The sequence below is a fragment of the Centroberyx affinis genome, unplaced genomic scaffold, assembly GCF_046629955.1.
Source record: "Centroberyx affinis isolate AG114_WGS23_722 - 3 ecotype Tasmania unplaced genomic scaffold, CSIRO-AGI_Caff_v1 ptg000038l_1, whole genome shotgun sequence".
Lineage (NCBI taxonomy): Eukaryota > Metazoa > Chordata > Actinopteri > Beryciformes > Berycidae > Centroberyx > Centroberyx affinis.
In genome coordinates, this window is record NW_027278751.1 from 16,556 (window position 1) to 31,127 (window position 14,572).

Consider the following 14,572-nt stretch of genomic DNA (forward strand, 5'->3'; position numbering starts at 1 on the left):
ATACATTTCTATTAGGACTGCAACTAACGATTATTTTCATTATCGAGTAATGTAGCGATGATTTTTTTTTTTTTGATAAATCGATTAACCATTTATTCTATAAAATGTAAAAAATTATGCCAAATGCCCATCACAAGTTACCAGAGCCCAAAGTGATGTCTTAACATTGCTTAGTTTGATCAGCCCAAAAAAAACCTGAAGTAAAAGCAAGCAAATCTTCCAAGCATTTGTGAAGCTGTAACCAGAAAATGTTTGCTATTCTTACTTGATAAATGATGTAAACGATTAATCGATTATCAAAATTATAGCCGATTCATTTTCTGTCAGTCGACTAATCCATTATTGTTTCAGCACTAATTTCTATACCACCACTGAAACACTGTAATCAGACAACTGCAAATGCAGGTAATAAGTAATAAGACGACTGTGTAAAATCAATATAATTTTGGGCAAATATTTGGGCCAGTAGAGTCCAGCCAAGGGTAATATGTAGTGGCTATGGATGGCTCACTCTGTATTCATTAAAAACAGAGATCACCGGGCTCCCCGGTGGCTCACCCAGTAGAGCGCGTACCATTTAAGGTTCAGTCCTTCCCGCAGCAACCCGGGTTTGAATCCGGCCCGCGGTCAGTTGCTGCATGTCCTCCCCTCTCTCTCTCCCATACCTTCCTGTCTCTCTCTCACACTGTCTCTATCTAATAAAAATGCCTAAAAAAATATTTTAAAAAAAACAGATCACCCCACACACACACACACGCACACACATCAAATATCAGTATGTAGAGACGTGCCGCTCCTCTAAACCCACTCTGATCAAAGCAGATTTAGGAAGCACATCTTCTAATTGAGGTGATCTGTAGTGGGAAGGCCACTAAGATGAAAGAGATGAGGTCAGAGAAACATCTGGGTTCATGCATAGGTGTGTGTGTGCATTTATCAGCAATCAGATACAACGACCCTGACTGGCTCTCGCAACCACAAAACGGGGTATACACTGTACCTGGAGGCCTGGTGTTGGTGTGTGTGTGTGCATTGCGTGTGAGAGAGAATGCGTGTGTGTGCATGCATACCTGTATGTTTGCATGTGTATGTGTTCCATTAAATGAGCCTATACGTCAGGGTGTGTGAGGATTTCTGCGCCCTCTAAATTACTACTGGGCTCTTCACGGAGTGCAGCTCAATCACCGTGACAAACTACAGCTGCATTTATTCTGGATTCAGGCTAATGATGTTTGAGTAGAGCGCACGCCGCTCGCAGGAAACTCTTAACTGACTCTGAACTTCTGTTTTGTGTTTGTGTATGTGTGTGTGTGTGATTGTCTCTGTCTGCATGTGTGCAAGTATATATCAGTAGCGGATCGTGGGGTCATACACAGGGCCTTCAATGCCATGTATGACCTACTCCAACCAACCAAACACACACACACACACACACACACACACTTCGTATATAGATTTGAATGTCCTTGTATGTGCATTTGAGTGTGTGCTTGAGTCTGTGTGTGTGTGTGTGTGTGTGTACGTTCATCTTAATGTGTGTGCGTATGTGTGTATGTCAGGTAATATAAACCATTTCTGTAAACAGCATAATGAGTGGGATTTGGTTCAGGCGTCAACAGTCGGTATAAGGTGTCAGATCCACTTACGGCGGGTTATTGCGACGTGGTGATTGGCTGGGTTCGGTTTTTCCAGGTCGTGACCCCAGCTGACAGGCAGATCAGTTACAGTGTAAATGTGGGCTAAACGGGCTGTCAGACCCCCGACCTCTCCCTTTTTACTTGCCATGAGGGTCTCTTAACTCATAAAAATGAGGTAACACAGCTCATGGAAAGAGGTTGGCAACTAAACAGCAGCCTCAGAAACAGAGAGTGCCTGAATTTTCTTGGTGACAAAAAACTAAAGATGCCCTCGGTTTGTTTTGTTGTTTCGCAGGCATTTGGGGAAACAAGTTGAATTGTGTTTGCACAGACAGCTCATCAGCTAAAGTCAACTCTGTTAAACCAGCCATCAAATAGGAGGGTGGGGGGTGTGGGTGGGAGGATGGGAGTGGGGGGTGCTGTCGCTGCAGGAGAGACAGTCCCGCCTCAGCACGTTCCCTTGTTGTTCCAACTCAACACTTTCCCAAACGCGCGTTTCCTCTCTGGCAATGTCTGTTGAGAAAAGCAGAGTAGGCTTTCTGATGAGAGTGTGCATCCGACAAAAACCATACATGCACCAAACACGCACACGGACAGACACACACACACACACACACACACACACACACACACACACACAGATATGCACACACATACATACACATTCGCCACCCGTTTTGCTGTGAACTCACTCAGCCGTAATGACATAGCTGGTATCGCCACAGTGTAGCTACAGATGGAAGCAATTATGGCGCTGTGAAAATATTTCCTGAAGAAAGGCAGTGTTTTGACTGGTGGAACAGGGGGTTGCAATCACTCGGTAATTGAGGTCCACTGAAACATCAATGAGGCGAAGGCAGATTGGAGATTCCATGTTGTGGCGTCATGTTAAAGCGGGGATGACGATCACCGCAGAGCAGGGACCGGCTCTCTCTCTCTCCCTCCCTCCCTCTCTCTCTCTCCCCCTGTCTCTCTTTCTGGTGGTCGCAGTGTTGCAAGGAGCTTTGTGCAGGAAGGAAAATTTGTTGGCAAATTTACGACTGTGGTCCGGTCTAATTCCGTTCTAATTGCTGCGGCTTGGAGAGGGGCCTGTGTTGAGGCTTAGGAGAAGGAACCCATAAAGCCAACACAGTTCTTTGTATTTACATAGCAGCTAGTTAAAACAGAGCATTTTAAGTCCGCTGATGATAAATGCGTTGTCCTGTAGCTTGAACCCCAGCAAAGCGAGACAAAGAGAAAGAGAAAGAGAAAGAGAGGGGGGAAGCATTCAACGCAGTAGTTCATTTCTGTCTGATGTGGTCTCCTCTTTCAGACCGAGACTGAGAGAGGGCTCTGTAACCTTGACGCCAGAGTCGTCCTCCCTCCTCCCCTCTCCCCCTCCGCTGTCACTCCTCCAAGTCAGACACCAAGGACAGAGCGAGAGGAGAGGGAGAGGGAGTGAGAGAGAGAGAGAAAGTAGGGAAGCGGAGATAGAGGGAAGGCGGTGTGGTGTGCATAGCTGTGCATCCCTAGATGCCAGACTGCGTTCTAACTCACACATCTCCCCTCTCCCGAGGAGCTTCTGAGTGGCTGGAAGAACAGAGCTGATCCCCTCTGTGAATACTGAGGCTTGGCTGATGAAATATGAGGACCTGTGTGCGTTATGACAAGTGAAGTGTGTGTATGTGTGTGGATGGGTAGAGGGGTGGGTACCTGTGTGTGTGTGTATGTGTGTGTGCGTGGGTGTAGGAGAAGGAGGGAGGGGTTTGAATATACTGTACGGTGTGTGTGCAGTTTTCAGTGTAGAGATAGGGAATTTGCAATGAGTTCTAAGATGATAAGAATAGCAGCATCAGCCTCCTGAATACTTGGCGAGGTGCTAGGACTCCTGAAGGGCTTCTGCTCTTTCATCCGACTTCTGCCAGCGCTCCTCTGACTTCTCCCTCCACTCCTCACATCTCCTTCCCCACAGCAGCAGCATCTGAGAGAGCCTCGCAAAACACAGGGTGCCTGCTGACCCCTCAGTGAGCAATGGGTATGTTTGTGTGTGTGTGTGTGTGTGTGTGTGTGTGTGTGTGTGTGTGTGTGTGTGTGCGTGTGCTGCGTACCACCTGTGGTAAACGCCAAGTTAAAAGAGGGTGTTGCTGAAATGGTGCGAAGTGATGGACCAGCAGAACAAACAGTTATGTGAGGGGATCTAGTGCCTGTAGACACACAGTTACTCACACACACTGTACACACACACACACACACACACACACACACTGCCATCATCACCATCTGAACCCCCTGGCACAGCTTACTGTCTATAGAACTCAACAAATGTCAAACACCAGCTTTTGTCTAATATGGATGCGCTTATACACATACACACACACACACACATACACACACACACACACACACAAATCTGATGAAGAATAAGTGCCTCGGGCAGCTCTGTGACCAGTGCTGAACGATAGTCCTCCAGCAAACTGCTGGTAGGACCAGGGGAGCGCTGTAATGCCTCATCTGAAAGTCCTGCAGTGTGACATCCAAAGCGCTGTCACTGCTCTCTCTGCTGAGACCACTGGGGATTGTATCTGTGTCTATCATTCAGACAGTAATCGACTATGGCGAGTTCCTCTAACTCTCTGCATCAAGCAACACCTTTCCCCCGCTCTGCGACACATCAATAACCTCGCGTGCTTCTTTCGCACAAGCTCCCTCTCTGTCTCTCGCACTCACACCGTCTCCATCTCATTCTCTCACGCTCCATCTATCTATCTCTGTGTGTCTCGCTTTCCCTCCGTCTCTTTCCCTCTCTCTCTCAATTCTCTATTTCTCTTCCTCTCTTCCCCCACTCTCTCTCTCCCTCCCTCTCTCTCTCTCTCTCTCTCAGCCTCCTCCCCTCTCTTTCACCCCCAGGTCTGTCACAACACCGCTGTATTGATCACCTTAAAGGCCCTTTAGTCCAGGTCAGCAGACAGACTGTGAATCTGAGTGTTCACTCTGCTCAGGACCGGCCTGATGGTCTGATGGCCTGATGGCGTGTTCACCTGAGAGGCCTTGGCCTGCGTCACAGCGGAGACATTTTATTAAAGACCTCCCGTAAATCAGCGGAACAGGCAGGCGGGTGAAGGAACGGGGCGAGAGCATATTCAATCAGCCAACCAGATGGTGTAGAGCCCCAACACAAGGCCTGATGGTTTAATCATTCTGCTAAACCTTCAGAAATTTGTATCGGGAACAGGTCCAACACTTCAGCACTGGGGGTGTTAACATAAAAAACAAATTGGCCTGTGTTTTCAGCTGGTGGCCGTATAGCATAGCGCGGTGCGTGCGCATAGCTCTGATATATGGATCTACCATGTGAGAAAGATTAAGTTGGAATTGCCTGGTACATGATTGGGGAATGAGAGATATGAACCCTCTGGGCAGATCGTTAGACTAATGCTATGCGGACTTGCTCCCCAATTTACTGCCTGTCACATGTTTGTGAATATTTATTATTAGTTTCCACGGTGTGCTTTTCCTTTGCTCCTAAAATGAGAATATCAATTACCATCCAACTCTACAGCCAACACCGTAACCCCCAAGCCATATGGGTTATGGAGGGAAAGAATAAAAACGACATCCTACCGAGAAACACACACACACACATACACACACACATGCACTTTCACTCACACACACACACACATTGCTCTGGAAAACAATTTATTTCACCACAGCGTCCGCCACAGCCCACTTGCTTTGTTTGGATTGGATGCAGCTGAAACTGCTAACAGACTCGCCCTTGTTAAGCTGCATTTTGTTAAAGGTTGACCAGATTGGGAAAACAAGGTCTCCTGATATAATTGAATCCATAAACCCAACGAGGAACATTCCTGACAGCAACATGTGTGCACAGACTGTGAAAAAACATTTATGGAGAACAAAAAAAAAGTCTTAAGTTTTGATTAGACGACACAGGGAGGGAGGCAGCCTCCTCTGATGAATTTAACACGCAGCATTCCTCAAAGCAACTCCAGACTTACCTCCTTTACCCCAAGCAGAGAGAGATCTTTCTCTATAAGCAGGAAAAGGGAGAGAAAAACCAAGAGACAGCTAGACACACAGGAGAGTCAGATGAAGAAAGAGGGAGAGAGGAGAGAGAGGAGAGGAAGTAAAAGAGAGAAAAAGAGAAATGTATAGGCAGCAAGAGACTCCTGCAGGTATGTAATTATGCAGTCATCATCACAAACCTTGACTCTGAGCCAGCCAGAGCCTGATCTGCCCTCCCTAATAGGCCCGGCTGAAGACCTGAATCTATTAACAGCAGGTTTTTCGGCGGAGATTTTATGGAATTTTAATTGCAAACACATGGCCGGCGTACATAAATGTTTTAACATATTGATCAGTTGGGTGAAAGACAGACACGTCCGACCGGCCCTCAGGAGTTGTTGTTGCTGGGTTTTATTTATTTATATGTTTATTTTTTCCAGGAGTCACGCAGAACTCTCCAGCAGTTTTCCGAGCCGCGCTCTGAAAACACTGTCAGACAGGGACTGTAAATGGTTTTACAATCATCCCGAGAGTAAACACTGTTTATGAGCTAGCAAGGTTTAGTCCGAGTGAGGAACTCTACAGTGTGCCTGCTTCTCTCTTTACAGCACTTTAATTCTTTCTGACTTTACCCTCCATCCTTGACCACACATTGGTGTCAGCTTCACAGCTCACAACAGGAGGTGTCTGGTGTGTGTGTGTGTGTGTGTGTGTGGTGTGTGTGTGTGTGTGTGTGAGAGAGAGAGCGAGAAAGAGAGAGAGATAGTTGGGGTTGGAAGACAGGATAGAGTTGGGGAAACAGAGAGAGAGCATATATGCTGAAATAAAAGTAATGGGGATGGTAAGAAAGGAGTAAGAAAGAGGGAAGGAGGAGGATGTGGTAAAAACAAGAGACCAAATACTGCCTGCAGTCTTTCAACAGAGGAAAAGGAGAGAGGAGGATAATGAGCAAAATCACTGAGCCATGGGTGTAGGCAGTGCATGCCGTCACTTATTAACACACACACACACACTCAAACATATAGACACACGCATACACACACTAGGGCACACATGCATTGACACGTGCATCCCTGCCGTTAATGCGCGCATAAACACATTAACATGCAGAGAAACGGTGGATTCTGGAGATGAAAGCCCCTCAGATCACTGGCGGTACACTGACACAGTCGTAGCCGATCAGGCTCAGAAGTGTGCGCTCGTGGCATCGACAGGTCCATTGGGATGCTGTGAAGCCTCTTTGTTCTGTTTTGATGTGCTGTGTTTTTAATACATGTATCCCAACTATTAAACTGAATAGAAGTTCCATTGCCCAGCTTTTGATTAAGAAGTTCATCGAACTGCAGGCGGGCCCGAACAGTTCCCAAAATTAATTAGTTAACATTCGAAATAGCTAACATCTCCTGACAGTAATCAAAAACAGTGTTGTGTAAGGAAAAACAGGCTCCTTGGTGCCATTTTGTGGCTTTGACGAGGGATACATGTGTCTTGTTTCTGTTAGTGTCTGCATGCTTTCAGTCACCACAGTACAGTAGCTCAACCTCAATGACACTGGGTTTAAAAATCAATAACTTCCTTCCCCGACCCCTCCACCCCTAATCCAACTCTAACTCTCTCTCTCACTCACACACACAAATATGTTCAGATTGCCATCGCCAAAAGGCCTGCCAATCTGTGAGCATGGGCCTGTGATCTAATGCGGTTGTTCTCAAACTTTTTGGCCCCTTAAAAGCGATGCCTGCTCACGAACCCCCTTCACAGGCTGCATAATGCAGAGTGATGAACAATTCACCCAAAAAATGATTTTCCCTTTTCAGGTCATTTCATTTGATTATCAGAGGAGGCAGAGAGGCTGGAAACTATTCAATATTTCACAAGAAAAAGGGAAAGATTTGAGAAAAATCTGAAAAAGTACACATGATGATACATTTTTAGTAGAATTTTTTTTTTTTTTCCTATCCCACAAATCATCTCATGACCCCCCAAAATTATCTTGTGACTCCTTGGGGGGGACCCGACCCCCAATTTGGCAACCACTGCTCTAATGAAGGGGAATGTTCTGCCATGGAATCTGTGGAATGGAGGGAGGGAGAGGAAAAATGAGGAAAGGAAGACATGAGGAAAGAGTGAAGGAGAGCCACAAAGATGACTTTCATTTAGCTCGGACAAACATGACCCCAGTTTATATACAGCGTGTATCTGAGGTTCATATTAAATTTTATCATGCAGGAACTCTCCCCTCTCACACATTGACCTTGATTTTAGAGTGTATGAGTGAAAGTTATGTACTCCTTCTTTGAATTTTTGAGTTGTTATTACTCCTATCATGCTGCCACCCCCTGCTGATCAAAGAACTGGTGGCTAAGAGAGAGAGAGAGAGAGAGAGAGGGATTAACAGCTAACAAAGGGATTGGAGGAGGGAGGATCTGAGGTATGAAGGAACAGACAGGTTAGAGACAAAGGAAGACTAATGCTAAAAGAAAAATGGAAGTATATGTGTGTACCGTTTGACTTCCAATATGACAGTTAACTGGTTCATACACATAAATGCACAAAGACCCATTCCATCTCCTGTATTAACTCTCCTCCTCTTCAAACTCCTCTCCTCTTCTCTCCTCTGCTCCATAATCCCCACTTATGTTGTCCTCTCCTTTCATCTTCTCACCTCTTTTCTCTCCTGTTTTCCCTCTCCCACGCTTCCGTCTTGTGTCGTCTCCTCTCTTCTCCTCCCCTTTCCTCTCCTCTTCTCTCCTCTATAATCCTATGTTATCCTATCCTCTCCTCCCCACTCCTCTCCTCTGTTGTCCTGTCCTCTGCTCACCTCGTTTCTCCTCTGTTTTTTCTCTCCTCTCCTCTCCTCCTCTCCTCTCCTCCTCCTCTCCTCTCCTCTCCTCCTCTCCTCTCTTCCTCTCCTCCTCTCCTCCTCTCCTCTCATTGTTCCACTGTAATTGGAGCTGCAAGCCCCAAGACAAGCTCAGTGTGTGTCAGGCTGACAGGCAGGCCCGTTGGCTTCTATTAAGCTTTAATAAGTGAGCGGGATGGGAAGAGGAGAGTATGAAGTAGTTGAAGGGAGGAGAGAGCGCGCATGCTGCTGCTTCTACTGTCACCCCTCAGTAGGATGCAGAGAAACTTGTCCACCGTCACACACACACACACACACACACACACACACACACACACACATATCTCCCCAGTCTCCATCCATCCACCCCCTTCATTTTCATCTGCTTTTTCACTCTACAGCTAATGGCTAAAGCTTCTCTTCACATCCGGAGAGACAGAGAGAGGGAGAGGGAATGAACATATCTGTGTGTCCATATGAGAGAGAGAGAGAGAGAGAGAGAGAGAGAGAGAGAGTGTAGAAAAGAGGAAACATACTGAGTGTGAAAGGGCAAAGTGTGCTTCAGTCATCATCGGGAAAAAGGCCAGTCATTCTCCATGCAGCAGTTTGGCACCTAAATACATACGCACACACACGCAAGCACACACAAACACACATGCACACACAAACACATATACACACACACACACACACACACACGCACACCCTTGTCAAGACGTCTTCTCCTGCATGAAGACGACAGGACTATTATCGCAGCGTGCAGATTTTAATCCGAAGTGCCACACTGCAGCCCCGGACCACAGTTGGGGTAAATGTTAGAGGAATATCTGCAGCCTCTGTCTCCGAGTTTGGGCATGAACAGTTCCAGATGTGATACGAGAGAAGAGATTTGTGGTTTTGCCATTACGTTGTTCCGTTGTTCTGACTATTCTGCGGTTCCAGTGCTACATTTTTGTTTACAAAGTCATCAAGGCTGCGGTTGTAGAAATATCAAGCCATGAATCAATTCATTACCTGATTTCTCAAACTCCTCTGTGGAGGTGGACACTCTAAATGAACATGGCAGTGCCTGTAACCTCCAAATGTCTTTCTTGGTGCAGCATCTGCTGCCCCCAGGAACACCCTTGCTGAGGAGAAGAATGGTAATGTAATTGAAACTGGCAGTCATTCCAAACTGAATATTGGCCTGAAACATGAAAATAAATACTGCATGAATCAGGGCTATGTTTAGGCTGGCGTAACAAAGATGCCAACAATGTGTTCAGATCTGCCCAAGGAGAAAAGAACTCCCAGTGAGCAAATGCCAAAGTCAATATAAACATAGGAGAACATGGGTGCTTAAATGAACACACAAGGGCTAAAGGGACGTCTGTGCTGGTTAGCCTATGTAACCATGAGCTGGCTGTGTGACAGCCTGAAGGAAGGAAGTGAGGAAAGATATTTTGTGAGCCTGGAATTAAAGCTTCCATCTGCGCTCAGAGTAATTTTAAGATATTGAGCAATAAAGTGTTCACGTCCCATAGGGTAAAACTAATATAACCTTCTAAATAAACCTTAATACCCAGTTAAATAAACACTTCGAAATACATAACTTCACCCACATGCAAAGACTTACTTGTGGAGCAATATGAACAATTCATTTTTGACCAAACTATATGATGGAAACTTATTATTCCAAGATCAAGATTTAGAACTAGAGCAAAGAAAAAAGGGAGTAAAGGAGGGAATGAGAGAAGAAGGGCTGTTGCAGCAAGCAAAGAAAGAAAATGAAAAACAAATAAGAGTTTGGCAATACCACCCAACATAATACTGCTGATAAATTGCAATCTGTGGTTATTCAGGAGGACCTGACAGTGACCTGAATTGAACTGTACTGTGCGTGTCACATAATTAACAGGCTGTAACTAAGCCTTGTGTCCACATGTAGCCTATTGGATTGGTGATAAAGTACTAATTACCGCTGAAAAGGGCAAGGCCAGCTGATTAATGCGAGGCCTCGGTCAATGGAGACTGTTGACGACCTGTTGAGAGTATGGACACACATTGATAGAGTTGGGGATCTATTGTCCAAGCTGTAAGGAGCGATTACATGTGTCTGGAGGTAGACGAGTGGTTCAGTTATACCCATTTTTGACCTTCATGTTTCTTCATGCCGATCGATTCTGACCAAAATCTCGCCAATTGATTCACTATTGAGCTATGCTTTATAATTTATAGATTTTGTCTCCTTGCTACTTTACCACTGTCTGAAAAAAGAACAAAAAAATACAGACAGGGTGAGTAGACAACCCACTTCCCTCTTTAAGAAAAAAATAAATATTGCAGTATCTATTGCAGAAGCCATACCTGAACTATAGACGAGGAGCTAATCTCTGCCTGGTCTCTATGTGGCAAAGTAACATACTAGCACATTATTAAATGTTAAATGTATGTAGGCTGATATGTAGTCTACTGTTTATTGTTTTTTTCTTTCACTATCCCTTCGCACAGTATGTGAGGTCCTGTTGTCCCCACATATATGTATGTACTTGTTATTTGGTCATTTTGAGAGTAATATACACTACCAGTTAAAAGTTTGGACACACCACATTTTTCTTTATTTTTTACTATTTTCCACATTTTAGAATAATAGTAAAGACATCAAAGCTATGAAATAACACAAATGGAATTATGCAGTGACCAAAAAAGTGTTAAACAAATCAAAACTATCTTATATTTTAGATTCTTTAAAGTAGCCGCCCTTTGCGTTGATAGAAAGGCAAAGGCTTTGGAAAGAAATTCATCAAAGGCATCAACTTCACTGTTTATATTTGTCTAAAAAAACACATTTCAAGCATTTAAGCATAAGCCTTTAGATCAAAAGTACATAGTACATTCAATCAGATGTGTCCAAACTTTTGACTGGTAGTGTAATTCAGATTTTAATATATGCACGTACATGTTAAACAAGTACAACCTTGGCTCCGCGCTACAGTACAACAGTCTGTCGCAAGGTTTTAGATGCCATTCCCCAGCCTCATGTCAATGTGGAGAGTAATAGTTTATTATGCCAAGCCACAGGCCACATTAATTAACCACCAGGCTATTCCATACTACTTGCACCACAATCGGCTCCATTTGTCCCCATTAAAAATAAATTTGTCAGACAATAAAAGTATGTTTGTTTAAAAGCCGCCGCTGTTTCCTGTATGTTCGTTCTTCCTCCCATTCTTTGTCACACTCCTCCTCTGTTCTGTGGGTTAGTGAGTAAGTGGCTCCCAATGTCTATTAATGACATCCATTTATTTTCTGTGTGAAAGGATTTATTCCTCTGTCCTCATGGAGACAGTCCTCCCTCTGCTGCTGTTGGTGTTGTAATTTAAGAAACATTTACTATGTTTGTCTAAGGCCCCAATTGTTCGAGTTTGCTTTCGGCAACTTCTCTCTCCCACTCTCTCTGTCTCTCTCTCTCTCTCTCTCTCTCTGTCTCTCTCTGTTTCTCTGTCTCTCTCTCTCTCTCTCTCTCTCTCTCTCTCTCTCTCTCTCTCTCTCTCTCTCTCACTATTTCACTCTTCCTTTCATCTACTTTTTTCCAATCTGCTCCCCTGGCATAATTTCATTGTATTTGTTGGTGTTGGTCCCTGGAGCTTGCACAGCAAAGAACAACTTTTCTCCTGGCATTTTCCTAATTGATCCATGGCAGCCTGTGCTGTGGTCTTGCTGTATTCCTATCTTCAATAATTCATAAACTCTTTTCTCCCGGGGAGTTCATCTCATGTTCTTATACAAAAAAAGACAAAAATTCATGGTCTTTTCTCCTGATACAGTACCCCTTTTTCTATAAACACAGCACTTTAAGTTCACCCTTGCAAAGACTTTAGAATATAAATGCAGTAAGGAGAAAAATGCCAGCATAATTATTGGAGCAAATAGGAATACATGTAAATTTTGAATAAATATACAGTATGGGAGCTGTAAATCATTACTCACCATTAATGCCAGGCTTGGCATCTTGTGCCGTAAAGCTAATGTTGTGAAACACGTCAGGGTTGAGAGCAATTCTCAATCAGGAAGACAGTTATTACAGCTATTAAAATCACCATCCACTTTAGGTAATGAATGCAATTAGCCATTACACCAATGGCAGAGCTACCTTGGCTGGAGAGCATTCCGCCCTTCCCACCCACAGAGGGGAGAGAGAAAATAGGCCATTTTGTCTTCGTGTTTGTGAACTCCCACATGTTTAATACAGGAAGTATACTGATCCTTTTTAGCTGCTTCCGCAAGTTGACTGATGGCCCTCTTTTTGTGTGTGATTGTCATCCCCCCCCCCCCTCTCTCCCCCGCTCTGTCTCTCTGTAGGTCTGCTGCTCCCAGAGAGTTTCATGGAGGAGCCTGATGGCCTGGTGTCAGTCAACCTGCTGGTGGTGTCTGCGGTATCAGCCTTCGCCACGGGGGCCATCCTCTCTGGCCTCGCCGTCTGCTGGATCATGAGTCACCGACACCGCCGCTCTCGAGGCTCTGGGGCCAGTGGCGCCCGCCGCAAGGGAGACAAAGAGCAGAGCATGTTGGGCCAGGGCCGCAGCGGATCAGTAATGAGCGTGACGAGAACCAGCGGCGGTGAGAGGCGCCGTTCGCAGGCTGACAATCCCTTCGTGACCCCCAACGGCTGGCCTAAAGGAGAGATGGACCCAGGCTTGCTGCCCACCCCGGAGCAGACCCCGCTGCAGCAGAAACGGGCCATGCGTCTGCCAGACACCGACTGGGACCAGAGCCAGACCTTCCTCACTGCCGTGGGGACTCCCTGCCCCAACAACTCTGTCATCTACCTGAGCTCCAAGTTCCTGCATGGTGGAGGAGGGGGCGGAGGGATGGTGCGGTTAGAGGACCCAGGGGAGGTGGTGCTCCCCCCCCACACGGAGCGCCAGCGCTACCTGGTCCTCGCCACCCAGAGAGGGGATCACGGAGGCAGCCGCCCCGCCGGCACCCTGAGGAACTCAGCAGGAGAATACATCTACCCGGCCACACCGCAGGACTCCCCCGACCGACGGAGGGTGGTTTCGGCCCCCACTCCCCACATGGACTATGGGGAGCCTCGTTGGAGCCACGAGGGGCTCAACTACAACAGCAACAACGGAGCGCCCTACCCCTCCCAGCGCCAGGGCCTCATCAGGCCCGACATGCACGGGCCCCGAGGGCTGGGAGAACTGGCTGACTTCAGCCACCTTCTAGGGAAGAACGTGGGAGAGCGCACCCCCAGTGGCCAGTGAAGTGTAGTGTGCCATGACACCAAGCTCTCTCTGAAAACCCATTCCCTCCAACAGTAAACTGGAATAAATCAACCCCTCAGACTCACTGTCCCTGTCCAACCTCACCCTGTCTGTCCTCTCTCACTGTCATTCAATGTTCTGACATCATTCAGCTGACTGAAGAGGCTGACTCCTGAAGCCAGCCATTTAGAGAGAGAGAGAGAGAAAAAGAGAAATAAAGAGAGAGTTGAAAAAGAGGAGAAAACTCTCCTCATGGCTCCTTTCCTCTGCTCTTAATCTGAGGCGCACTCCTCTGCTCTGTAAGTGGTACGATGCACAGAGCTTGACCTTTACACCGCAGGACAAACAATAAGGAACAGAGAGGGGTGCAAAGGAAGGGACATATTTTTTGAGAAAAGGACAGTGTGGAGAATCAACTTATTGACAATTTAGCTTGGAGCGCCAAATGTGAAAGGTCTCCCTCCACTATTTTGTTCTCAACATAAACCTTCTTTGGGTGTGAAATTTTGTTTCTGCTTTTGCTTTTTTGTGCCAGCGGCATCCAGCAGACAACAATGTGCTTTACCTTGGATTTCAGATGAAATAATATTAGACTAATACTGTTCTAGCTGTGCCAGAGGGCAATGACTCTCACTGAATCATGCAGAGTGTATGTGTGTGCGTGTGCAAGTGTGTGTGTATGTACGTATGTATGTATGTGTATGGCCACAGCAACCCCAACCAGTGTCCTGTCTAACTGTGAATAACCACACAATGAATTTTCTGTAAGGAAGAAGTCCATTTTGATGTCAACATTTTTTTTCTTTCCCTTTGTATAAACAATCACAGAGAGACTAATG

General features: G+C 45.9%; 1 protein-coding gene across 1 annotated transcript in view; it reads left to right on the forward strand.

Annotated features, from left to right (window-relative positions):
• Positions 1 to 13,733, forward strand: part of LOC139642193 (semaphorin-6B-like) — a gene marked incomplete at its 5' end in the record, with an annotated part of 29,089 nt that extends 15,356 nt beyond the window's left edge. The window contains one exon of the mRNA XM_071516974.1: positions 12,826 to 13,733. Coding sequence (XP_071373075.1) covers positions 12,826 to 13,733 — 908 coding nt within the window. The remainder of the gene's footprint in view (positions 1 to 12,825) is intronic.
• Between the last annotated feature and the right edge of the window lie 839 nt (positions 13,734 to 14,572).